The 27,375-nt window shown below is 44.4% G+C and overlaps 2 protein-coding genes and 1 pseudogene across 3 annotated transcripts in view; 1 reads left to right on the forward strand and 2 right to left on the reverse strand.

The window, feature by feature from the left end:
• Window positions 1-9,011: 9,011 nt before the first annotated feature.
• Window positions 9,012-13,352, reverse strand: mbd4 (methyl-CpG binding domain protein 4). The gene is made up of 8 exons (XM_083638482.1): window positions 13,250-13,352; window positions 12,738-13,065; window positions 11,583-12,523; window positions 11,412-11,477; window positions 11,108-11,242; window positions 10,793-10,942; window positions 9,913-10,016; window positions 9,012-9,685 (listed from the first exon to the last, which is right to left on the reverse strand). Exons 1-8 carry the CDS (start codon window positions 13,311-13,313, stop codon window positions 9,611-9,613), a joined length of 1,863 nt encoding a protein of 620 aa, XP_083494608.1. The 5' UTR covers window positions 13,314-13,352; the 3' UTR covers window positions 9,012-9,610.
• Window positions 13,353-13,498: 146 nt separating this feature from the next.
• ift122 (intraflagellar transport 122 homolog (Chlamydomonas)) overlaps window positions 13,499-27,375 on the forward strand; it is a 59,174-nt gene continuing 45,297 nt past the window's right edge. The window contains exons 1-10 of the mRNA XM_083638550.1: window positions 13,499-13,623; window positions 18,655-18,721; window positions 18,811-18,895; window positions 18,978-19,056; window positions 19,531-19,607; window positions 20,157-20,223; window positions 20,414-20,560; window positions 24,418-24,493; window positions 26,225-26,416; window positions 26,832-26,970. Of these exons, the coding sequence (XP_083494676.1) occupies window positions 13,565-13,623; window positions 18,655-18,721; window positions 18,811-18,895; window positions 18,978-19,056; window positions 19,531-19,607; window positions 20,157-20,223; window positions 20,414-20,560; window positions 24,418-24,493; window positions 26,225-26,416; window positions 26,832-26,970 (988 nt within the window). The 5' untranslated portion in view covers window positions 13,499-13,564. The remainder of the gene's footprint in view (window positions 13,624-18,654; window positions 18,722-18,810; window positions 18,896-18,977; window positions 19,057-19,530; window positions 19,608-20,156; window positions 20,224-20,413; window positions 20,561-24,417; window positions 24,494-26,224; window positions 26,417-26,831; window positions 26,971-27,375) is intronic.
• Window positions 15,376-16,926, reverse strand: LOC310778688 (putative E3 ubiquitin-protein ligase DTX2 pseudogene; annotated as a pseudogene). Its single transcript has one exon. The product of its transcript is annotated as a putative E3 ubiquitin-protein ligase DTX2 pseudogene (transcript).

Below are 27,375 nucleotides of genomic sequence, written 5' to 3' on the forward strand. Positions count from 1 at the left end.
GGCTACTAATAGTACCCCGCAAAGCCAAGGGTTTAACCTGCTCGCTACAGTGAGATACACATTATAGACTCTGTGCGCCCCTAGTGGTTGAATGCCATTATTGACGAGATTGTCTTATTCTCTGTTTTTGGTGTACTTTGTGGCAGCGTTACAGCGCCACTTACCGGCCTGGCATATATACTACAGCGGTTTCAGTGGTATTCAGTAGGTTCATGTGGATACACACATTTCTTGAAACGATTCCGTGTTTATGGAAAACTTTTCTTAAACGAAAAAAAAAAAGATTGGTTCCATATCCGTGTGGACATGGCCTGAAGCATCTCCCCCTTCACCCCAAAGGAAAGCTCCTTGAAACTCTGGGATATACACAGTATGACCTTTGACCTGCTTACCTACTGAACGATTCTTTGTCGTATGAATGCATGAGAAAAGGATCTGCAAAGAAAGGTACTGTACCATATTAATTTATTGTCTGATTGGCATGGAAGACTGAATTTAACAGCTGCTGGATTACCTCTTATTTTAAAACTTTAAGCTTAGGAAACCACCAACAATAGGACTGCTATTAGCAGCACTTCAATAATTATGTGTGTGGACATGTGTTTAGTTAAATGCCAGTTGTAAGTGGATGATGCAAGCCATTTTCTTTTGCCTTTAACTTATTTTCAAAGCAATATTTTTTGGGGAAGTATCGTGAAATAATTTTTTCCTCTTGATCTTTCCTCTGTGTATTTGTTGTGCAATGGCAAAGCTTTTTTTATGGAATGGTAATTTTAGCAGATATAGTAGCGTTTAAAAAAGCCACATATTAGGATCATTTCATATCCGTCCATTTTAGTTTTGTCTTTTGTTGTCATGGTTTGCAAATTAATTTGTAATGTGTCACGGGGACATCACGTCACCTGTGAAAGTAAGATGCAAACGCACAATGCTGCACTGCCACTTCTGACATGTCGGCATAGAGGCGTCCATGTTGACAATGCTATCACTGCATTAGTTTGCTTTCTCTCTCTCGCTCTCCCTCTCTCTGTGATGTCCAGAGGCCACCGATAGTCTTATTGGTAGAGTTTACACATAGCGATATAGAGTTTTTACACATTTTAGTCTAAAAAAAGATACATAATCTTTGCAGTGATATTTCTATTTATTAATGTACTTTTCACAAATTGTCACCCCTCATCTGTGCTGCACTGGAGAGGGTTTCCAGGGGATTGGACCCAAGTGTGGTAAAGATGGAGGGGTGTTCATTGTGGATTTGTTGAAAGTTATTTTGAACACTTTTGAGTGACACAATTGTTTTGGGAAATACCTGATGACATGCATGAATTGATTAATTTAATATTGTTGAGGGTTGTGAATAGAGATGGATAAAAAAAAATCAAAATCAATATATATCGAATGCTATTCATTTGAAGGAACTAATATAGATTCATAAATCCCAATATATCTATCTTTTAATACAATGCCTTTTCCCATGGATGCTTGAAACCTTAACCCAGTTAGACTCACATGGTTTGGTTGAATTAATTAATTTTATTTGACAGATGTAAAAAATACATAATGAATAGAAACCCATACACCGCAGCACAACGACATCTCGTAAACATCTGTAAAGAATATTTTAAATAACGCACAAGGTCATAGGGTTCCTTATACCATTTACAACATTAGTTCTTTGAGAATCTCTTTCATATCCAAACAAAATTGGTATTGTAACTGAAATATCGATATTGAGTCGGAAATAGAATCGAATCTGGACCTGGAATTGGGAAATCGGTGCGATACCCAGCCATCGTTGTGAACCAGGTGATTAATTCTATGAGATAATTGGTTATAAACACTAATTGATGTCTCTTAGTAGGAGCAGGGTGGTATAAAGGAGGAGGCTGCAGCTCTATACCAGCCCTTGCTGGCAGAGGCTGCAGCTCTATACCAGCCCTTGCTGGCAGAGGCTGGAGCTCTATACCAGCCCTTGCTGGCAGAGGCTGCAGCTCTATACCAGCCCTTGCTGGCAGAGGCTGCAGCTCTATACCAGCCCTTGCTGGCAGAGGCTGCAGCTCTATACCAGCCCTTGCTGGCAGAGGCTGGAGCTCTATACCAGCCCTTGCTGGCAGAGGCTGGAGCTCTATACCAGCCCTTGCTGGCAGAGGCAGGCCAGATGACAGTCTTCCACACTTTTAGATGGGATAGTTATATCTCCCCCCCCCCCCCCCCTTGTTTTTGTCTATTTTTGCATGTTATTCTGCATGCGCCTCCACTGGTTGTAAATAAAACACCTGGACTGCTAAACAGTTGAACCATGTCTTTGGTGCCTCAGCCATTCCGTCAAAATGTTTGCTTTTATTTGCAATAAAATCGACCGTCATGTTGGTTACACTTGATTTTGTTGAGCTTCCTATTGAGGACTTCAAATTGAATCGGTGTGAAAACAGATTGTTGCTTTGTGGAAATGGATTGTTTCTACAAAAGCAAGTTTCATCACAAATGATGGGACATGCAGGGAACTTAAAGTCAAGGGCTGGGTAAAAAAAACAAATATTCTAGGTTTATCACCGCTCATGATTTAATGTGGATTACAAGACTTTGTAGAGAAGAGGTGTGAGCCATCACTGAAAGTCTGGCGTAGAATTCCTAACTAATAATAATTGATTGGATTTTTATAGCGCCTTTCAAGACACTCAAAGCGCTTCACATGTCAGGGGAGGGAACTCAACTCACCCACCTGGGTGATGCACTGCGGCCAGTTTGCGCCAGAACGCTCACCACACATCAGCCTATCACGGTGGAGAGTTGAGGACTGAATGAGCCAATTAAGTAATGAGGGATGATTAGGCGGCCATGATGGAAGGAAAGCCTGTTTGGGAATTTAGCCAGGGCACCGGGGTTACACCCCTACTCTTGCGAAGAGTGCCGATGGGATCTCTAAGAGAGTCAGGACCTCAGTTTAACGTCTCATCCGAAGGACGGTGCTCACTCACAGGAGTGAGCAGGTGTCCCTGTCTCTGTCCTGGGGCATTGGGGAGATTATTCATCAGATCAGATTATTCTTCGGACCAGAGGGGAAGAGCACCTCCTACTGGTCCTCCCAACACCAGTCTCCCATCCTAACTCCCTTCAAGTCAATTGGTTTAAAGTTTGGAAATACATTTGTGGCATCTAGTAGACCTCAGCCTGCCAATAAAAACGCATAGATGGAAGAGGATCTGTAAAAAAAATGAAAAATAAATCATGAGCATCATCTGCGTTGTGCAATTTAGCAACCAGGGAGAAATACCTCCCTTCAATGGCAAATCCCAGTACAAGCTACACAGCACCTCCTATCTGTACAAGCTACACAGCACATCCTATCTGCCACTGATGCATTTCCAAGTGCTATTGAAGTGTGTAGTTTGACTCTGTGCATTTCCATTCAACCTATTTCAGTGTTCCACTCCAGTTATTTCAGTGTTCCACTCCAGTTATTTCAGTGTTCCACTCCAGTTAATGGGGTTGAGGCGCAGCAGCTCTCTCTCCTTTAGTGTCTCCTGGGAACGGCTTAGTGCTCTGTCCCTCCAGCTCTGCTCCATCAGCTACACACATAACAAACACACACACAAGAGAACAAACACACACACAAGAGAACAAACACACACACAAGAGAACAAACACACACACAAGAGACACAAGTGGAAACCTCAAAAACCTCACACAGCTATTATTGTAACGTGAGAATAGGCAGCATGTTGAAGAATCAATATCAGCACACTCGTCTTAGATTTCTCCCAGACAAAAGGGTGTGCAGTAGATGTATTATAATCAGTGTTGGGCAAGTTACTTTCAAAATGTAATATACTACATATTACTAGTTACTTTCATTTGAAAGTAATACGTTACTTTACAAAATTACTGTCTGTAGATTAACTCGTTACTTATTACACTACTTTTGCATTACTTTGACCAAAACAGCAGCATCAGCAGAATGACATCTAAATGTTATTCTTTTCCTTTGTTATTGTCATCTATAGTGGTTATTTGCATAAAAACAGTTTGATTAAGAAATTATTTTATCTTTATTTAAATATGTGCTCTGATTTTTTTTTAAGTAACTCAATTTGTAACTTGAGTTACTTGACAAAGTAACTGGTATCATATTACTAAGATCCTATAAGTAATAAGTTATATTACTGAGTTACTGCTCAAAGTAATATATTACATGTAATATGTTACTTTTGTAATGAGTTACCCCCAACAACACTGATTCTAATGTGTGCATGACGGGGCTGTGTACCTTCTTGTTCTCGTCTCGATACCGAGTCATTGCTCTGCTGTGCTGGATGCGTTCCTCTCGTTCACTGGACAGGGCACGGCGGTCCACTTCACGTAAATACTCGGCCTCCGTCGCTCTACCGGCCAGCTGCAGCCTCAGCGCGGCGCATTTCTCCTCCATCTGTCTCTTCAGCTGCTCACGCAACTCCTTCCTACACCAAACAGAAGGGCGTCTTTTTCTTTTGTCATCAACGAAATATGAGATGTTGCATGGTGGCATACTAATACCACACCTGTATTTGCAGCATGTGGTGCATTCAAAGCCCTCATTTAGGAGACTTATGTGCAGTATTTAGTGCAGTATACTTAAATTTCTATGGTTTTCCTCTTTTTATCCTGTATTTCTTTTTCACGTCATATTTTACTACTGTGTATATTTACTAACACTTGATCGTGCTATTTTAACACAGCTGTGTGGTTTCCTTTGGACAACACCCAGATGTGTTACTTTTCAACAAGATATGTGTTCAAATGTGTTGCATATCTTGTGTTGAAAAGTAACACGTGTCTGTTGTCCAAAGGAAAACACACAGATGTGTTAAAATGAAGTGTTGTTCGTAAATGAGCACATTAGTAATATTATATGACATGAAAAATAAAAGGATAAAAAAAAGAGGAAACCAAATCAATAATGTGATCTCAAGACATCTTGGGACGTCGATATTTCCAAGACATCTTAAGACATCTTAAGACGCATGTCTATAGACATGTCTTCAATTTCCAAGACGTCTTAAGATGTCTTGAAAAATGTGTCTTAAGACATCTCAAGACATGGTGATGACTGGGTATGCAGTGCATGTTGAGGTGAAGGAGTAAGGCTATCTTTTTACCTGTGCTCTTCTCTCTCGCTGCCGGTTCCATACAAAGGTTTTCGCCACCCTTGATGATACCTGACACGCCAACAGACTTGAAAGGTCACTGACTTTGAACACTCACATGTGCCAAAGCAAAGATGCATCAGTGGCTCCCTATGAATGTTTTTGCCGTCACACGGAAACATCCAACTACAGTGACTCTTATTGGTCAATGGTCAGGCACATCCAATTACAGTGACTCTTATTGGTCAATGGTCAGGCAAACATCCAACTACAGTGACTCTTATTGGTCAATGGTCAGGCACACTCCCACCTGTAATGCTCCCTCCTCTGCATGACCAGGGTCCTCTGATGGTTGTGGTGGTGCACGGCCGGCGTCTCCAGACTGACGGTGCGTTTACAGACCAGAGGTGGATGGAGAGGGTTCAGTCTGGGGATACTCTGGAAATCATATTCATGTCAGCATTATTTTTATTTTATTTTTTTAATCTCAAGGCAACGGTCAACTTAGAGCAGATGTGTGGCCAAGTCAACTTTACTCAAGTCAGTGTCAAGTCTTGAGGCAAAAGTATCAAGTCAAATTTCAAGTCTAAATGTAGATGACAAAATCAAGGGTCATTAATGTCAAGTCTCAAATCAAAATGTAGAACAGCAAGTCAAGTCAGAACTAGACTCAGTTCTGTTGGCGCCGCTTACCAAACGTCTAGTACAGGGTTCCCACACATTTTCATGGCTAAAATGTCAAAACCTTTCAATGACCCATAACAGAATTTCCATGTAATGTGTGAGGCGGTGACTCTGAATCAATACCGGAAATTATTACTATACTGGACAAAGAGGACACACCTCTGCCTTTGATACGGTTGACCACGAAATTCTATTGGACAGACTGGAAAACTGGGTCGGGCTTTCCGGCACGGTCCTAGAGTGGTTCAGATCTTATCTGCAAGACAGGAACTACTTTGTCTCCATTGGCAACTACACATCTGAACAAACCAAAATGACATGTGGGGTACCCCAAGGATCAATTTTAGGTCCTGTCCTGTTTAACCTTTATATGCTCTCTCTGGGCCTAATTATGCAAAAAAACAAAATAGCTTATCATAGCTATGCAGATGACACCCAACTCTACATAGCCCTCTCATCGGATGACTATGCCCCCATAGAGACACTGTGTCAGTGCCTTGCGCAAATTAATGATTGGATGTGCCAGAATTTTCTCCAACTTAATAAAGACAAAACAGAGATAATTGTCTTCGGCAAAAAAGAAGATAGGCTCAAAGTTACTGCTCACCTCGAATCCCTATCTTTGAAGCCAAAGGACCAGGTAAAAAATCTTGGCATTATTATTGACTCTGATCTAAATTTCAACTCCCACATCAAGCTTATAAGAAAATCTGCCTTCTATCATCTAAACAATATAGCAAGGATTAGAGGCTATATGTCCAAACAAGATCTTGAAAAACTAATTCATGCTTTCATTTCTAGCAGGCTAGACTACTGCAACAGTCTTTTCAATGGTCTTCCCAAAAAAGCTATTAAACAACTACAGCTCATTCAGAATGCGGCTGCTAGAGTTCTAACAAGAACCAAGAAAGCTGAACACATTACACCAGTTCTCAAATCCCTGCATTGGCTGCCAGTAAATCTTAGAATAGACTTTAAAATTCTGCTAATAGTTTACAAATCTCTCAACGGGTCAGGCCCACACTACATCTCTGAAATGCTTCTACACTATCAACCATCCAGATCCCTGAGATCTTCAGGCACTGGTCTACTAATTGTCCGGAGGACCAAATCAAAACATGGTGAAGCCGCGTTCTCCCACTATGCCTCTCATAACTGGAACAAACTCCCTGAACACATTAGATCTGCCCCTACTCTGCCTATTTTTAAATCCAAGCTAAAGACCTTTATGTTTACTCTTGCTTTTAACTGCTACTAAACTACTGCCTCTCTCGGCCTGTAATTTAAAAAAAAGATTCCTGTACATTTCCAACAAATGGACTGTGCATGTAATAATAATACTGAAGAATGCCTTGTAACTTATTTAAAACAGAAATAATGTTTCATGTTTGTTAATTTGAGTATATATTTTAACTAAAACTGTCGGCTGTGTTTTTTATGTGTTTTTTATATGTGCATTGCTTTGCTGCTTGTTTTTTCGATTATTTTTTTGTAAAGCACCTTGAATTGCCTTTGTGTATGAAAGGTGCTATATAAATAAAATTTGACTTGACTTGACTCTTTATATTGAATTTAATGCTTTAGATTCACTGCATCATTTATTCTTGAATATCCCAGGAAGTCGTTGGTTGGAGTCATTTACACAAACACTTCGTCACGACTTTAGAAACCTTTTCAAGTCATCAAAGATTCATCAAATACAAGTCAGTCAAGTCTCAGGTCATCAGAACCCGTCAGGTCAAGTCTTCTCTACAAGCATCATGTCTCAAGCAATTAAAATGATGCCTGGAGTCCAGGTCATGTGAGGGACTGCCTGGAGTCCAGGTCATGTGAGGGACTGCCTGGAGTCCAGGTCATGTGAGGGACTGCCTGGAGTCCAGGTCATGTGAGGGACTGCCTGGAGTCCCCACCTCTGGCTCAGACTCGCTGAGATTGTCTGCTCACCTGGCTGCCTCTGCAGGACTGGCTTGAGTTTGAGATGGTGGGCAAGGCCAGGCTAGTGACCACCAGGCAGCGACTCTGGCGGGCGGGAGGCGGCGTGGCGTGAGGAAAGGACACTGGGGTGGCAGCCACAGAGATGCCAGCTGTGGTGACATTGAAGATAAAAAGTACAATCATTCACTGCACATTATTAACGCTTTATGACTAACACAATATGCAACACAAAACACAGCCGTTCCCTTACGCAGTTTCATTGTGTAGTTCAGGCTGTTCCTTCTGTTCACCACCGGTGGAGTCCAGTCTTTGTCCACCGAGATTCCCAATTTTCTTCTTAAAGCAGCAGTACTATTCAAAGAAAATCTCAAGACGGCTACAGAAACTGCCGATATTCTATAAAAGTGTAGAAATACTTCCCTCTCGATACGGAACTACTGTAGTTAGATATTCTAACTGTGATATGTCTGTGCGATCACGCAGTGTTTTGCGGTGGCAACAGTTGCCTTGGGAATCAGGTTACCCCCCATGAAGAGAAAGCTGGTGCGTGGAGTGAAAGTCAAGCACCAGTGCACTCCAAAAGAAAATGTATTGGCCTATAGACATTGCACTAATGAGGCTGTCAGATGTGTTTCAGACACAAAGGGACGAAAATAGCCAGAAGAGACAGACAATTGCCTGACTGAATAATGCACCGATGAATCATTTTAAAATTTAAACCATAAAAGCATTTTTATTAAACATTGCATAAACATTATGTAAAGGAAGGGAAACATGATGCTTCTGAAGATTATCGCATAATTCAAGGGATTCCGGTTCATCCAGTTCAGTTCAGTTCAGTTGTTATGTGACAGCTGTGTTGTGTTGCTGCACAATAACACACAGTTCTTAGAGTTCCTCATATTTGGTGATGTTTCAGATTGCCAGCTTGTCGTGGTTCAGATGTTTCAGATGTTTCAGATGTCCAGCTTGTTGTGGTTCAGATGTTTCAGATGTTTCAGATTGCCAGCTTGTTGTGTTTCAGATGTTTCAGATGTTTCAGATTGCCAGCTTGTTGTGTTTCAGATGTTTCAGATGTTTCAGATGTCCAGCTTGTTGTGGTTCAGATGTTTCAGATGTTTCAGATTGCCAGCTTGTTGTGGTTCAGATGTTTCAGATTGCCAGCTTGTTGTGGTTCAGATGTTTCAGATGTTTCAGATTGCCAGCTTGTTGTGGTTCAGATGTTTCAGATTGCCAGCTTGTTGTGTTTCAGATGTTTCAGATGTTTCAGATTGCCAGCTTGTTGTGGTTCAGATGTTTCAGATGTTTCAGATTGCCAGCTTGTTGTGGTTCAGATGTTTCAGATTGCCAGCTTGTTGTGTTTCAGATGTTTCAGATGTTTCAGATTGCCAGCTTGTTGTGGTTCAGATGTTTCAGATTGCCAGCTTGTTGTGTTTCAGATGTTTCAGATGTTTCAGATTGCCAGCTTGTTGTGTTTCAGATGTTTCAGATTGCCAGCTTGTTGTGTTTCAGATGTTTCAGATGTTTCAGATTGCCAGCTTGTCGTGGTTCAGATGTTTCAGATTGCCAGCTTGTTGTGGTTCAGATGTTTCAGATGTTTCAGATTGCCAGCTTGTTGTGGTTCAGATGTTTCAGATTGCCAGCTTGTTGTGTTTCAGATGTTTCAGATGTTTCAGATTGCCAGCTTGTTGTGGTTCAGATGTTTCAGATTGCCAGCTTGTTGTGTTTCAGATGTTTCAGATGTTTCAGATTGCCAGCTTGTTGTGTTTCAGATGTTTCAGATGTTTCAGATTGCCAGCTTGTTGTGTTTCAGATGTTTCAGATGTTTCAGATTGCCAGCTTGTCGTGGTTCAGATGTTTCAGATGTTTCAGATTGCCAGCTTGTCGTGGTTCTCCCACAGCCACGCATGGTATTTGTTTAACTTGTGGTCTTGAGGAGTCACCTTTGACATAAAGACACAATCAAACAATTTTGTGCAAGATTGCAATACAAAGTGTTTATAAGAAGTTAAAAGACATACAACACAACAATGAAAATCTGAATAATATATTGACAATAATAATGATGATGATAGAAATATGAATTGTAAGGACAAGCATTTGCATTAATGAACATTCTATAACTTATATTGTAACCCGTTGATAGTAGAATAGTTTTGAATACACTCACCTGTCTCCACTCTCCCACACAGAAGATCCTATAGGAGTCGTTGCCATACTTCCCAATACCATGCAGCTCTATGGGGTAACGCCACTGTTTATGTAGGTATTCATCTGCACAGGAGAAGAGGGACACTGTTTATGTAGGTATTCATCTGCACAGGAGAAGAGGGACACGGGACTTGTAACAGTCACAAATGCCTAGATCCTCTGTTTTGGTAACATTATTTGATTGCAGTATCATATTAGTCCACTGCGTGGCGCTCCTTGTTTTGTATTGGCTTTACGGCAACAACTTGCTTTACATGACTCTTCTCAATCTGCCTCCATGCAAGACGCGAGAACAGTCATTTCTCTTCAGTAACAACTTGGTGTGTGTAAAACTATAGCCTATCCATCTACATGTATCTTGAGAGATTAGTGCCATAGAGACTAGGGATGGGCATTTCTAGCAAAAACACTATTCGAAATTCGCTGGCCAAATTCGAATTTAATTCGAATTTCGAAAATAAATAAAAAAATGTAAAAAAAAAAAATTTTTTTTTTTTTTTTCGAATTTCGAATTTCAATAATAAAAGTCGACCTTGATAATAACAACGATTATTCGAAAATTCGAAATTCGATGCCCATCCCTAATAGAGACAAGGCATACAATATGGTTGACAAGTGGTAAATAAACAGTAATAATAATAATAATAATAAACTAATAATAATAACAGAAGCTACACAACACCAAACCTGTTACACAGACTGTGAGGTTTTTTTCTGGACACTGCTGTTGCTAACTCAATGCATATCAGTGGCAATAATACTGTCATAACTAATAGTGTAGTGAATGTAAACATGTAAGCATGCACATAGTCCGTCCTGCACAGCGGACAAACACTCACCTGAGAAGCGGATGATGGTTTTGGCTCTGAGCTCATACAGGCCCAGTGGCTTCATCAGTTCAGACATGGGCTTCCAGTCGGCCTGCCGGGTCCACTCCGCAGACGGGTAACGCTCAAAGAACTGCCACAGCACTGGAATGGCCATCTTACCTGGAGTACAGGAAACAAGAAGAAAACAACTACATGTTTCAATGTGGTTGAGTGTTGGCTGATGGTACAACGTCCAGTGTGCTGCTGTGTGTGTGTGTGTGTGTGTGTGTGTGTGTGTGTGTGTGTGTGTGTGTGTGTGTGTGTGTGTGTGTTGCATCATCTTACCACTGGTCTTGTTCAAAAAGATGGTAGCCACCAGCAGCTTCCAGGGGTCATGGAACAGGGTTTCCTGCACCAGGTTGAAGGGAGAACGAGGGGGGGTCCACTTCTTGAATGCCTTCCTTCTGGGAGGGCTAGGGCCTGTGCAGCAATGTACAAGTCTTATTAGATCTCACACACACACACACACACACACACACACACACACACACACACACACTGCATTGTATATTAATTATATGTCTGACATCCAAATACATGAGCCAGCCTTATCTTTGCCTGTTGTATCAATGAACCATTTAAACATTACCATCTCTCTGTGATTTCCCACTGAAATAAGGGCTGGTCTTCCGTTTATCGGCCAAAATGTTGGACTCTGGAAAGACAGGGAACATTTGTATGAATAAATAGCAAATCCAGACAAAAACAAACTACAGCTGCTTACAATCTGTCAGACAAGTGGGGATCATACAGTACATACTATTCTGGGAATCTCTCACTGGCGAACAGCGCCCTCCAGTGACGTCAGACGTTAACTGCGCCTCCTCCACGTCTTGCTGCTGATGACTCTCGGCACCAGCCTCCACTTCAGAATGAGACTTTCTGACAGTTTCTTCCTCTATCTCATCCCCATCGTTCATCACCTCCTCACCCTCATCCTCGCTGTCAGTGGCAGGTTGAACAGTCAGAGCTGGGGCCTGTACATGCTGTGGCCCATTGGAAGGAGCCAGTCTGAAGAGCTTCTCTCTCAGCAGGCCCCTCTGAGGGCTCTTCTGTTGTTGAACATCATGCTCCACTGTGCCAGTCTGTGTGCAGCCCTTCACAGTCTTATCCATTTTGTCACTGCACCCATCGAACGCTTGTGTGATCTCCTCTTTGATGTCACCATCAATATGGTTAGTGTCTTGTGTCCTCTTTACAATCTCTGTTTTGACATCACTTCTGATCACAGGAGACCTGTCACACGTGTTGGTGCTCAGCTCGGTGCCTTCAGGAGACCTGTCACACGTGTTGCTGCTCAGCTCGGTGCCTTGATGTTTGGCTGTGGACGGAGATGCTCTTTTAGTTTCATCTGGAGGAGGGCGCAACATTTCTGATTGGTTTTCTATCGCCACCCTCTGCTTATGTGCTTGTTCTGTCGTCCTCCTCCTCCTCTGTTTCTCCTGGGAGGGGGGTGTCAGTGGAGTTGTGACGTCGCCGCCCTCCTGGGAAGGGGGTAACAGTGGAGTTGTGACGTCGCTGCCCTCCTGGGAAGGGGGTAACAGTGGAGTTGTGACGTCGCCGCCCTCCTGGGAAGGGGGTAACAGTGGTAACTTGCGTGTGGTGAAATCAAAGAGGCCTATGTCCAAATTCCCTTCTGTTCCGTCTTTTAGGAGGAAAGCTCGCAGAGAGGCCCTCGACCGGAACGTCTGACCCTGGGGACTTCAACAGAAGAGCGATCATCAGTTACCGTGTGATATTGATTCAGTTACCGTGTGATATTGATTCAGTTACCGTGTGATATTGATTCATCAGTTACCGTGTGATATTGATCAGTTACCGTGTGATATTGATTTGTTACCGTGTGATATTGATTTGCAATGTACTTCGTTTGGTCAGTTATGATTACAGAGTTTACAAACACTGAGCTGCCCACCTTGTAATGTAGACGTCTGTTTTGCCTGCTGTCTTGCCAGTCTTCCGCTGCCTCACCACTCTGGTCCAGCCAGGGGGCATCATTGTGGAAGTGTGGCAGGAGTTCTCCTCCTCCTCCTTGTGACGTTGGTTATTTATACGTATACAGTCTCCATCTCTATTGGTCTCCAGCTGACTATCACAGGCTGAGAGATGCATGTTGAGATCTGTGCTGTTGTTGTTGAGCCTGGTCGTAACGTTGTCCAAGCGTTGACTTTCAGAGATTATTCCCATATCAGCAGCCATCTCTGTCAAATCTGCTTTCTTCTCTGTCAATGTGTGATCTTTACCTAGAATTTAATTGATGGAACAGTCACATAGATATCATCACTCAATTGTCCAGTATTGCATAATGTGTAGGTATCACCTTTATTACTTTGCCATGGGTGTACAGCTGATATAATATAGCAATTCACAAGAATGCATCGCAGAAAAAGTTAATAACAGACTGTTTCAAATATTGGGATGCCATACCTGAATGCTCGCCTCTTCCTCCTCTCACAGAGGTGTCTCGTGGTGGAGAGACTGGTGTGTGCATTCCTTCTTCCCGGTTTATTCTCCAATAGCTCAACAACAACAACAACTACAACTACAATCGGAGGTCGGTTGCTTGTGCACTTGCACACATCTGACTGGCACACGAGCTCAGGAGAATCAGGAAGTAGTAGGTCTCTCTGAGTCTGCGCACGCGCAGTAGGGGGCGAATCAATGAAAACAAAACGGAGCGGAGCCATGAGAAAAGAACAACCTGTTGAAAAAAACTCTCATATTTGCAGTTAAACGGGCGAAATGAGAGCCGTTCCCGCATGGATAGACAAAGTTCACGATCGTAACAAAGTCGAGCAAAGGTACGTTTGCATCTAACGCCAACTTATTTATTTGAGTTAAACATTCCGGGGCCTGATGACTGGGATGTGGTTAGCAACGACGGTTGCTATGTAAACCATTGTTAGCCAGCAAGCTAACATTAGCCTACTTAGCTAGCGGTTACACATAACATGTCGTAGCCCTTTTCAGAACGGTCTCCTCGCTTGTTTGTATGAGCTGGTTAGCAAACGGTGAAGAGACAGTTCAAAAGGGCTACACACAACAAGAATGCTAGCTAGCTTATTTATATTTCTTCAAGCTAGCATGTGAGTCATGTGGTTATGAAATGACCAACACCCAGATGATAGATAGATACATTTTATTTCTGTGTCATGCACCATATTCATGGTGCCCAGCCCTTCTGCGCTTACAAGACACAAATCATTCAAGTTCAACAATACAAACAAATTAACAAACAAGATACAAAAAGTTCAAACATAAACAAGACAAGACAGAGTCATATATTCAGACAAACTGCGCCAAATTGAGTTTCCAAGCTTTCCCAATAAACCTGGCCACGAAGTAGAAGTTCACTGACAATGTGCAAATACTACTGGCCCATTTTTGGTCGAACTAAAATGCAAGAGTGATAACATTAGGTCATGTGATGATGTCACTGCTGCTGCTGCTGCTGTCACCAAGGATGTCAACAGTGATGATGCCACAGTGATGACGTCATCATTGAAGATAATGTCATCATTGAAGATGTCACACCTGACATTATGTCACTGTTGAAGGTTATACGAGGGATCAGCCGATCAGCATCTTGGTAAACAAACGGCTTCAAAATAATTTGGGGTGGAAACAGAGTACACGCAGAGGAGCTGGAACATAGCTAGCTATGTTCCAGCTCCTCTTTGTTCCAGCTATGTTCCAGCTTCCAGCGCCTAGTGCGGGTCAGTGCATGTATTTACATAGGGGGACGCACATGGCATGTACAGGGGGGTGGATTTGCGTGTAACACGCCCGCAGAGACACCCGGAAGTCAGGTGAATTGGAAGCCGGCGGTAGCGGCAAGACGCTAATTGCTGCTTCACGAATCTCGTTGAATCAAGACGTAGTTTCATGACCTTGATTGTCACGCTAGATTATTTTCCAATATTTTATTTTAAAATTTTCAGAACATGAAAAGCAAAAAAAAACAAACAAACTCTAACACGATGTTGTACATAAAATCCCGCACAAGCAGTTGGGCAGCTGGGCGAGTTACTCATTGCCTCTGGAGCAGAGAGCATTCAGAGCAGCCGAAGATGGCGAGTTCTGCCTCCGGCTGGAGGGATATTTTATAGGCCTTAGAGTACTAATCAAATATTTTGGCCCAGAATCCAGATAGTGAAGGGCAAAACCAAAAAGCATGGGACAGGGGTGTACCCTCTAACACCTGACACCTATCACATAGTGGTGAGACAGAAGGGTAGATCTTGTGCAATTTAGACTTGGAATAATGAAGATGAGTGAGTGACTTTAAATTGGATCAGCTGGTGTCTGCTGTCCCATATCATTTCAGACAAATAAACACCAAGTTCCTCCTGCCACTCACAGGGACAATTGAGATGTGAAAAACCACACGAGCGTGTCAGACATCTGCTCATCAAAATTAGGCGATTCAATAAACCAAAGTCTTAACAGATGGACAAATGCAGTAAGACCACCGGACCGGAGAGGCGGATGTGAATTCAATGGTTTAATTGTTTTGAAATTGGTCGGGTCCCCGCGGCCGGTGGCTTGGGGGCCTAGCTGCCGCCCAGTGGTTTGAGGCAGTCCTCGGTCACCCCCTGAGAGGCCAGCTCCGCGAGGACGTTGTCCAGGTAGTTTGGGTCGGGGTAGCCGTGGCCGGACGTGTTGGTCTTGTGGTGGATCTCGTTCCACACCACGGTGTCGGGCTCGCCCGAGGTGCTCGACGTCCCCACGGTGAAGATGAGGCGTCGCATCCACGCCACTTTCAGCAGCTCCAGGACCTTCCTGCCCTTGTCGTTGTCTGGTAGGAAGCAGACGCGAGGGAAGCCTCTGCAGGTATATGGCTGTCCCGGGTTGGGGTGCTCCGGACCCTGTATGCCGTGCGGGATGCTGTAGTTGATCTGGATGGTGCCACAGTCTGGGTGGCCCGGCAGTGACTGGGCGATGTTGTAGGTCTCCATCTTGCCTTTGGGCTGGGTGCCGGTCTTCTCTCCGTAGATTGTCTTACACGAGGGGCACTGCAGGCTCCCGTCCCGGGTTCCGTTGTTGTACATGGTCAGCATGCAGACCATATGCAAGGTGTGTCCACATTTGATGAATTTGCCCACTTTGTCCTGCGGGATGCTCTGACCGCCGGCGTCTGACGACACCGTCTCATAGCCGGACGGATTGGACAGATGATCCATGCAGATGACACAGTCCTCCTCATCCGGTGCCACAGCCACTTCCTGCATGTAGCGCTGAATCACCACCTCGGCTCTCTGAGCGGAGGCTGCCAGGGCAGAGCTCAGAACACCGGAGCTGGTCAGCGGAACTCCAGAGAGTTGACTACCGGGCGGTGGAGGAGGAGGAGGACAGCGGTAGGATGAGGTGGGGTGAGCGGCCGCGGCCCTCGCCATCCGCTGCAGGGTGGGCCGGTTCAGGAGGTGGCCTGACGAGAAGGAGTGCCGTGACCTTGTTCTGGGCATGGGCCTCGTGCTGCCCGGGATCGCCGGCGAGCCCGAGGAGGATAGCGGGTAGGGGAGGTTGCACTGTCGTCGCACTTGCTGCCTGATGCCTGTGGCTTTGTTGACTTGGCCCAGAGATGTGAGATCCACAATGTAATTGTATCCGTGCGGGCTCAAGTCGGCCGTGCCCTGGCGAGCCTGGTAGCTGTGCTCCAGCAGGATGGCGGTTCGAGTCTCGTACGGCGTCCATCCTCCCTTGTCATTGACCCATTCCCAGTAGACGCCGCTGGCCAGGCACGAGGACTGGGCGAACAGGGACCGACGTACAGATCGTGTCTTTCCTGTATCCTGTCGAACCTCTTTCAAGCTTGGCATGTCTATCAGATAAGGTGACAGGCTGGGGTCTGATTGTCCGAGGCAGATGCTCGTAGAGGCGGGTCCTCCTGCTGCTATCTGGCCGAGCGGAGACAGACACATCTCAATGTAGCCGCTCACCTGGCTGCTGTAAGGCCGCCAGCAGCCCAGGTCATCCTGCCATTCCCACACCACTATCATGGGAGGGGACTGTCCAACTGATACAGGTGTAGCTGACACAGAGGGCCCATTTCTAGACCCGTCTACCCTGACACGAGAGCCGGAAACAATCGGCAAATTTGACATATTCACCCAGCTAACCTACTTCTTCTTCTGTGAATATACCCAGCTAACCTACTTGTTCTTCTTCTTAATATACCCAGCTAACCTAACTCGCTCTGGTTAGCTAGCTCAGTCAACTGATCATGCCAATGACAAGAAGAGGCTAGCTTGGCTTGTTGAAAAATTCACCACTTATATAGCCTCAGCCAGGAACACTGATGACATCACAATTGCTCAAGTGACATCACTGATGACATCACTGATGACATCATCAGTGTGACATCACAATCCTGACATAATAATGTCATCAGTGATAATGTCATCAGTGATTTCATCAGTAAGCTGTGGCGGTGTGTGTCACGGTTGTGATGTCATCAGTGATGATGTCATCAGTGATGATGTCATCAGTGATGTCACTTGAGCAAATGTGATGTCATCAGTGATGTAATAAATCCTTCTTCTGTGGTGTTTTATGGCAGTTGGCATCCTTTATGTTGCATTACCGCCTCCTTCTGGATTTATCCATCCACTGTTTACCTACATTCTCCAATCTCTCGACAGCCTTCCACCTACCAGTAATAATCCTTCCTGGCTGAGGCTATATGATAGTTCGCCAATACTTCATTTTGTTGTTGGCACATGGTCTCGCCCCCTTTTAGGGGGAAAACACAAGCCACTCGCCATTGACTTCAATGTAAAATAGCAGTACATATATATATATATATATATATATATATATATATATAAATAACAGAATTAATCTTGGTTATTAATGACACAGTCACCAAGACATGACAATATATTACAACTCGGCTGGCCACAGAATGCGCAAGATATATCGGAAATATGACTTTGACCCATCTCAAATCATATCATATCGGGCCTTCCAGTAACTCATTACCCGTCTGTGACCTAGTACCGGTGTCCGCCTACCGCCGTAACGTGAAATGAGTCACATGATTTTAGATGGGTCAAAGTCATATTTCTGGTGTATCTTGCGTATTCTATGGCCAGACGAGTTGTAATATTTTGTCATGTCATGGAGTCTTTGGGTCATTAATAAACAACATTCTGTTATTTCTAATTCTGTTATTTTTCTATGATTTCTTTTGGTACTGCTATTTTACATTGAAGTCAATGGCAAGTGACTTGTGTTTTCCCCCTAAAAGGGGGCGGGGCCATAGGTTGAGGCGATGTCTCGTCATAGACGCTGGGTTAGCTGGCTCAGCCTGGCTGGGGGCGGGGTCAGGGTGGGGTAAATCTCCCGTTCTATCCATTCAGCAAAGTTAGAATTTAGCTTGCTAGCCCAGCCCAGGCAGACACGATCAGGGATTTAACCACCGCAGTAAACGCATATCTGAGCAGACGTCTTGTGTTCTGCTCTAGAATCCCCAAACCTGTAGTTTTACTAGTTTAGAGCCGCAGCACCTTCCTTTGGTGAGTCAGCCCATTGAGATACATGGGCGGTTTTACCCCACTCGTGCGGCAACATTTCGTGGGCGTTCCCACACATTGCCGACTGTCTCTATATTGCCGATCTACAGTATCGTATAAGTGGTGGGAGTATAAGCAGGGAGAAGAGGACAAGTGGCACATCATCTCCAGAGTCTCCACCCTATTTTGAACTAAGAGGATGATGATGATAATGATGATGATGATAATGATGATGGGGAAATGGAGATACCTAACCCACTTCTCCAGACACCACTACACCACTGGTGACTCATTCCTTCCTTCTGTTTCTTCTTCCAGTATTTATGATCTTGCCTTCAAGCCAGATGGCAGCCAGCTCATTGTTGCTGCAGGTTCTCGTGTCCTGGTAAGACTGGTCATTGTATGTCAATGTAAAGAACACAATTATAAAAGTATGGCATCACTATATCTTCATCATCTATATTTTGGTTGCAGGTTTATGACACATCAGATGGAGCTCTTATTCAGCCACTGAAGGGACACAAAGACACCGTGTACTGCGTGGCCTATGCTAAAGATGGTACTTTACATTTGTACGCCACACATTTGCCTGAATCACCCATAACTGTTCTCTTACATGGTGGCACTATATTCTGCTGCAGGTAAAAGGTTTGCCTCAGGGTCGGCAGACAAAAGCATCATCATCTGGACATCTAAACTGGAGGGTATTTTGAAATACACGTAGGTATACTGTTGCCTTTACATTTAATTTGAGTGTTACAGTGTGCATTCTTCCCTCATTGATTGTTTTTTTTGTATCTTGTTTTTTTTGTATCTATCTTTTTGTGTATCTAGTCATAATGACTCTATCCAGTGTTTTTAATGTGTGTATCTAGTCATAATGACTCTATCCAGTGCATTGTATCTATCTTTTTGTGTATCTAGTCATAATGACTCTATCCAGTGTTTTTAATGTGTGTATCTAGTCATAATGACTCTATCCAGTGCATTGTATCTATCTTTTTGTGTATCTAGTCATAATGACTCTATCCAGTGTTTTTAATGTGTGTATCTAGTCATAATGACTCTATCCAGTGCATTGTATCTATCTTTTTGTGTATCTAGTCATAATGACTCTATCCAGTGTTTTTAATGTGTGTATCTAGTCATAATGACTCTATCCAGTGCATTGTATCTATCTTTTTGTGTATCTAGTCATAATGACTCTATCCAGTGCATTGCCTACAACCCTGTCACACACCAGCTCGCCTCCTGCTCCTCTGGGGACTTTGGTGAGTGCGATGAGCTTTGATTTTGGGCCTATGCTTGACAGTATACTCATCTACAAATTCTCCACGAGTGCACATTTCACATATTTCAGAGGCCATTTACACATGGCGTTAACATGCGTTTTCTGTGATCAGATTGCAATCAGATTGTATTTGATCACTTCAGCCTGATTCCATTTACACCTGGCGTTAACATGCATTTTCTGCAATCTGATTGCAATCAGAATTGCAGAAATGGTTGTCCTCTCAATCCGCATAAAGTTGCTGTATCCAGTTTGAGAGGACACATTGCATTTACACTTGTGTTCAATGTGTACTACACAATGCATCCCTGACCACCTCCGGAGGTGGTTTGGCCCGATCAGATTGCAATCCATCTTCAATGCGTTTTGGGGGTGTTTACACCTGGCATTTCAAGTGATAAAACACAATCTGATTGCAATCTGATCACAGAAAACACACGTTAACGCCAGGTGTAAATGGCCTCTTAGAGAAGAAAAATTCTGCCCCTCCCTGACCACTAGACACGTCTATTTCTTCTGCCATATTTAGGGCTGTGGTCGCCGGAGCAGAAATCTGTGTCCAAACATAAAGTGAACAGCAAGATAACGTGTTGTGGGTAAGCAAAGTCAAGGCTATTGGTGTCATTGTCTTGTTTGGTTTTGATGTGGGTAAGCAAAGTCAAGGCTATTGCTGTCATTGTCTTGTTTGGTTTTGATGTGGGTAAGCAAAGTCAAGGCTATTGGTGTCATTGTCTTGTTTGGTTTTGACGTGACACATTTATGATGAAGGGTTCCATTTGATTGCAGATGGACAAATGATGGTCAGTACCTGGCCCTCGGTATGATGAATGGAGTCGTCAGCATCCGGAACAAGAACGGGGAGGAGAAGGTCAAGATCGAGCGGCCGGGAGGCAGCTCCTCTCCTATCTGGTCCATAGCCTGGAACCCCTCCAAGTGAGTCTTTCATATCATAACTACCCCCAGCTTAAGACTGTGGAACAATTAGTGCTATCGCATCAGCAGCCGTTTTTTAAATTAAAGTCGTCACACACTCTATCGTTTTTACATTGTCAATTCAAATCAGTCATAGATTTAAATTGCCAATGTGGTAATGAGTGCAGCACATTGTAAGTGTATAGCCCAGACATGGCCAACAGGTGGCAGTGTTTAGCCATGCAGATCCTGACAGGAACTGGTGGAACTGGATGCCTCTCAGTGAGAGAGAGGGTGATGTTGCTCTGTGAGGGAGAGGATGATGTTGCTCTGTGAGGGAGAGGAGGATGTTGCTCTGTGAGAGAGAGGATGATGTTGCTCTGTGAGGGAGAGGATGATGTTGCTCTGTGAGGGAGAGGAGGATGTTGCTCTGTGAGGGAGTGGATGATGTTGCTCTGTGAGGGAGATGTTGATGTTGCTCTGTGAGGGAGAGGATGATGTTGCTCTGTGAGGGAGATGTTTATGTTGCTCTGTGAGGGAGAGGATGATGTTGCTCTGTGAGAGAGATGATGATGTTGCTCTGTGATGGAGAGGATGATGTTGCTCTGTGAGGGAGAGGATGATGTTGCTCTGTGAGGGAGAGGATGATGTTGCTCTGTGAGAGAGATGTTGATGTTGCTCTGTGAGAGAGATGTTGATGTTGCTCTGTGAGAGAGATGTTGATGTTGCTCTGTGAGAGAGAGGATGATGTTGCTCTGTGAGAGAGATGTTGATGTTGCTCTGTGAGAGAGAGGATGATGTTGCTCTGTGAGAGAGATGATGATGTTGCTCTGTGAGGGAGATGTTGATGTTGCTCTGTGAGAGAGATGATGATGTTGCTCTGTGAGAGAGAGGATGATGTTGCTCTGTGAGAGAGATGTTGATGTTGCTCTGTGAGGGAGATGATGATGTTGCTCTGTGAGGGAGAGGATGATGTTGCTCTGTGAGATAGATGTTGATGTTGCTCTGTGAGGGAGAGGATGATGTTGCTCTGTGAGAGAGAGAGGATGATGTTGCTCTGTGAGGGAGAGGATGATGTTGCTCTCTGAGGGAGATGTTGATGTTGCTCTGTGAGGGAGAGGATGATGTTGCTCTGTGAGAGAGATGGTGATGTTGCTCTGTGAGAGAGATGTTGATGTTGCTCTGTGAGGGAGAGGATGATGTTGCTCTGTGAGGGAGAGGATGATGTTGCTCTGTGAGGGAGAGGATGATGTTGCTCTGTGAGAGAGAGGATGATGTTGCTCTGTGAGGGAGAGGATGATGTTGCTCTGTGAGGGAGAGGATGATGTTGCTCTGTGAGGGAGATGTTGATGTTGCTCTGTGAGGGAGAGGATGATGTTGCTCTGTGAGGGAGATGTTGATGTTGCTCTGTGAGAGAGAGGATGATGTTGCTCTGTGAGAGAGATGTTGATGTTGCTCTGTGAGAGAGATGTTGATGTTGCTCTGTGAGGGAGAGGATGATGTTGCTCTGTGAGGGAGAGGATGATGTTGCTCTGTGAGGGAGAGGATGATGTTGCTCTGTGAGGGAGATGTTGATGTTGCTCTGTGAGGGAGAGGATGATGTTGCTCTGTGAGGGAGATGTTGATGTTGCTCTGTGAGAGAGAGGATGATGTTGCCATGGATGAGAGCTGTGTGTTGCAGCAGCTGCACCTGCTCTGGGGCGTCAGGGACGGATAGTGTAGTGGTAGATTCCCTGCCTACCAACGCGAGGGGTGCAGGTTCATGTCCTCATGTTACCTCCGGCTTGGTCGTGGTCAGGTGGGCGTCCATACAGGCACAATTGGCTGCTGTCTGAGGGAGAGAAGCCGGATTGAGGGTATTTGTCCTGGTCGCTGCACTAGCGCCTCCTCTGGTCGGTCGGGGCGCCTGCTCGGAGGGAAGGGAACTGGTGGGAATAGCGTGATCCTCCCAACGTGCTACGTCCTACTGGTGAAGCTCCTAGCTGTCGGGTGAAAACACACGTCTGGCTACTGCGCATGTCTCGGGGGAAGCATGGTGCTAGTCTATGGCTCTCCCCAGATCGGCAGAGGGTGGAGCAGCGACCGGGGCAGCAGGGGGAAAATTGTCCCAAGTACAATTGGGGAGAAAAATTGGGAAAAATCAGGGGGGAAAAGCTGCGTCTGCTACTACAGCCAGAGCAGACAGGTCAGCAGCAGCCAGCATGAACCACTGAGCCACTCAGCACTGTAGGAAGAGGCGTTAGTAGAGCCACAGCTACTACTACTACTACTACTACTACTACTACTACTACAGCTGCAGGAGAGCTTCTCAGCTCCAGACTTCTACAGCAAGATGGGCATCAGGGTCGTGTAGAGGCAAACGCACTCACCTGCCACCGCCCAGACCCGGGTTCAATTCCTGGCAGCGGTGCTTCTGCCTTGGTCAGATGTTCCTACATGTCTGCGGATGGGAAGCCGGTGGAGTATGTGTGTCCTGGTCGCTGCACTAGTGGTCGGTCGGGCTGCCTGTTTGGGGGGAGGGGAACTGGGGGGAATCGCATGATCCAGGGAATTGGCCAAGTACAATTGTGGAGAAAATGGGAGAAAGGTCTGAAAAGAAAGAAGAAGAAAAAGAAGGAAAAAAAAGACTTCTACAACAAGGTCAGGTAGGGGGTCGGGGGTCAGGTAGGAGGGTCAGGTAGGAGGGTCAGGTAGGGCCAGGAGGAAGTGTAAACATGGCAGGGTTGAAAGCCAGTAGGAAGATATACCAGATATTTAGCCTTTAGCCTTAGAGAGCTTAACTCATTGAGTGCCATGGACGAGTATGTTCGGCATTTCGTTTAGTAACGTAGAGTGCCAAGGACGAGTATGTTCGTCAATTGCGTTTTTTGACGGTGGGACGTGGATGAAAGCATCAGGCATCTCCTGTACAAATATGGGAGCTATTGAAGGTGTATAACCTATTTTACGGACTCATTAGGTGGCGACAGTGCTCTCCAGATTAGAGAAAGGTCCGGAAAACTGCAGGAAAAAGCCGTGATCAAAGAGAAACCGATGCATGCTGCAGCCAGAGCCATATAGATTGCTCTGTCTGCAGCTGAAGTTGGCTGCGAACATCAGTCAATCCGCGCCCACAACTGAGCTCCTCTGCCTCTGTCTGTCTGTCTGCATATAGTTTCTCCACACGATTACCCGCCAGAAGCACCCGACGCCGAAGGGCCAAACCTTTCCCTGCAGTCCCGTTTGGCATTTCCTTGTCGCGCTGGGAGCCGCCCGGCGCAAAAACGGAGGCTTCGAAAATAGACTGGGTGCGTGTGGGGAGGAGTTTGCAGCTGAGGGGGGGAGAGGGGGGTGGGGCACGCAGGCTCCACAGAACTACACCACGTCACTACATCAGAAAATATTAGCTAGAGTCAGTGAATGTGCTTGAAATGCTTCATTTCACAAAAGGCTGAATATCTGAGCTTATAATTTGAAACCTGTCTTTTTGCTCAAAACAGCCTATCTTATCCGGCTCATAACTAAAGAACGGAAAATGGTATCAATAAACTTTTTTTTGCTGATGATAGAAGAGAGTCTGCTCGTTCTTTGTCCGTGTTCGGTGTTTACATAGTAATATCACACAATATTCTGTGGGCCTCGAGAAATCACTGAAAACGCTCTGAAACTCTGGCACTGGGAGCTTCCGTTCTCCAAAAGTGGCTGGCACTCAATGAGTTAATATATTATGATACTTTATTGATAGGGAAATTCTCAGTTTTACTTGGCCCCCTGTTTCTGGAGCTGGGACTGTTTATACACTGCACTGCTGCCCCCAGATATAGAACTTAGTTCTATATCTGTCAGTATGTTGACAGGAGCACTTAAACTGTAAAGTCATATTTGCTGCATTTTCCTAGGGATGAATCCAATGACATTCTGGCTGTGGCAGACTGGGGTCAGAAGTTGTCCTTATATCAGCTCAGTGGAAAGCAGGTGAGTATCTCATTCTTAAGTAGCACAGAGTGAGAGTACACATAAGTATGTACAACAAGAAGACTTGCCAATGTGTGTGTGTGTGTGTGTGTGTGTGTGTGTGTGTGTGTGTGTGTGTGTGTGTGCATGCGCGTGCGTGTATATATATATATATATATATAGATATATATATATGTATATATATATATAACATAAAAACAGTCTCTACAGGAACAAGTCCATATGAAGTTGACCGCAACACTCCAGAAGAACAGGGTGACCAAAGTTATATCAAAAGATCATATTTATTTTATTTTATTTTATTTTTAAAATAAAATAAATATGATCTTTTGATATAACTTTGGTCACCCTCTTCTTCTGGAGTGTTGCGGTCAACTTCATATGGACTTGTTCCTGTAGAGACTGTTTTTATGTTATTTTGATCCTGCTTGCTGTGACCAGCACCTCCCTGCTTGGATTGTGCACGAGTAGCCTACTTTTCCCTTGATCTGTATATATATATATATCTATATATATATATATATATATATATATATATATATATATATATATGTATATGTATAGCTTCAAAGGGCCTGATGACCACTGGAAGGTAATGCTGATGCATTGGATGGGAAACGGCAATTGGCTAATAGCATTTGTAAACTATACCTGCGTCAAATAATGTTTTGAAATATTGCTCAAAGTTTGTTTTTGTCAACCCGCTGTGCCAGGTGGGTGTGGTTTGCCTTTTCTTCTTAGGTAAGTTATCAGTCACAGAACAGCGATTTGGTAGCTTTCAGACAGCATTCTCTGATTAGATTAATTTAGCTTGGTGCTAAATATCAAAACGTGTGACAAATTCCACCCATCTGGCCCTTTTGAGCAAAGCAAAACAAACGCTGCTAAAATGAGAAATATTATTTGTAGTTTTTGATTTGCTGATGAGGTTTCCAACAGACCTGGGCCAAATAGTATTTACTATTTATAGTATTTAATACTATTTGGCCCAGAATATTATTTGGCCCAGGAAACCTGATCAGCCACGTTGACTCACTCAATTAAATTTCGTGTTCTTCTGAATTATAAAAATAAACAATTAAATAAATGATAGCAATAAGACAGAACTTCTGTCTTGTTCTTCTGTCACAGAAGAACACTTGGTAAACCCTCTGTCCAATATATAAAGTATTGATAACACTTAAGTGACTTTGAGGCCTGTATTTCCTGTTGCAATCAGGCTGTCAGGGTCTATTGAAAGCATAACAGTGATCCGTCCCCTCACTGTCTCTCCTTCCCCCCCAACTCCCTTTGGGCAATACTGTAATTATAGACAAATATGCACTGTTCATTACTCTGCCACGAAGCCTTAGGCTCACACATTGTCACAGGCCTATTTATCTATTTAAGTTAACATGCTGTTTTGATTACAACACCAGGAGGAATAGTTTGCAGTCAAAGAAAAGAACTTGCCCAACTGGGTATTTCAGTGCAGGCAGGCTCTTTTCCAGGGTGAGGAGAACCAGATGCACAGAGTTGGGGAGCTGATATGACGACGTGCTTTGAGTGCTAGTACAATAGAGTCTATTTAGAAGAGAAGACATGTCTTTTTTTTTCCGCCTATCTGTTGGTCCGACACTCAAAGGGATGGTTGAATGTGTTGTGTGTCAGCCCCAGACCCAGAGCCCTGCTCCATATATATGAGAAATCCGTGTTTTGATGATGTCCACTTTTCATTTGTGTTTCTCTTAGATTGGGAAAGACAGGACTCTCACCTACGACCCGTGCTGCGTCAGCTATTTCTCCAAGGGCGAGTACATCGTGATGGGCGGCTCCGACAAACAGGCCTCCCTCTACACGAAAGACGGGGTGCGGCTCGGCACCATCGGAGAGCAGAACTCCTGGGTGTGGTCCTGCCGGGTCAAGCCTGACTCTAATTATGTGGTAGGTCCGCACCTTGTGAAGACGCCATATGTCCAGTCAAGTTATCTGAACCGTAAATAATGGAGTGTGTCAGAGTGTGAGGAAGAGGCAGAACAAGGCGATGCAAAGCGGCGAAGACGAGTTCAGACTTGCCTGTTCAGGGTTGATTTTCTCCATCTGATAAAAGAGCACCTCTGTCGCCACACGAGGATACACAACGTGTTTTATTATTTGACTGTAACACCCCTGCATCTTTGCCTCTCACTATATTTAACTGAAAGTGATGAGGCATGCAAGAGAGAATTGATTCCTGGCAGATTCTCTCAGTTTGGTGTCTTGCAGGCGCTGTACTAACAGGAACATTTTGCCGCTCTCACAGTCTTTTCCTGGAGGTGTTAATAGGATGTGCTGCTACATTGTTATCTCTCTTGTTTAGGTGTTGGGCTGCCAGGATGGGACCATCGCCTGCTACCAGCTTATCTTCAGTACGGTTCACGGCCTCTACAAAGATCGCTACGCTTACAGAGACAGCATGACGGACGTCATCGTCCAGCATCTCATCACTGAGCAGAAAGGTGCGCCGTCTTTCTTTGCGACAGGATATTGAGTCTTCAGTCAAAGCAGACAAAGGACTGTATGTAAGGGTTAACCCTAACCCTAACCCAGTGATACTCAACTGGCGGCCCGCGGGCCGCGCCCCCTGTGTGGCCCGCGATGGAATTGCAAAAAAAAAAAAAGTGCACAGTTTACAGTGCACCTGAACGCAACATGCAAGATACCCGCTGAATAAGTGTCCAAATGTTCATGTCATTCTGGTCAATACTCCACTTCTGTTATAGCATTTCAGTCTGGAATATGGAATATCTTTCAATAATCTATGATTTAGCTGCTAAATTGTCAAATACCGCCGTCTGCTCGCTACCCAGGCACTTATGTATGTACTAACTTAACCTAACTAACTATCCGGTGTGCACAACATT

The sequence above is a fragment of the Poromitra crassiceps genome (assembly GCF_964638095.1).
Source record: "Poromitra crassiceps genome assembly, chromosome: 6".
Taxonomy (NCBI): Eukaryota; Metazoa; Chordata; class Actinopteri; order Beryciformes; family Melamphaidae; genus Poromitra; species Poromitra crassiceps.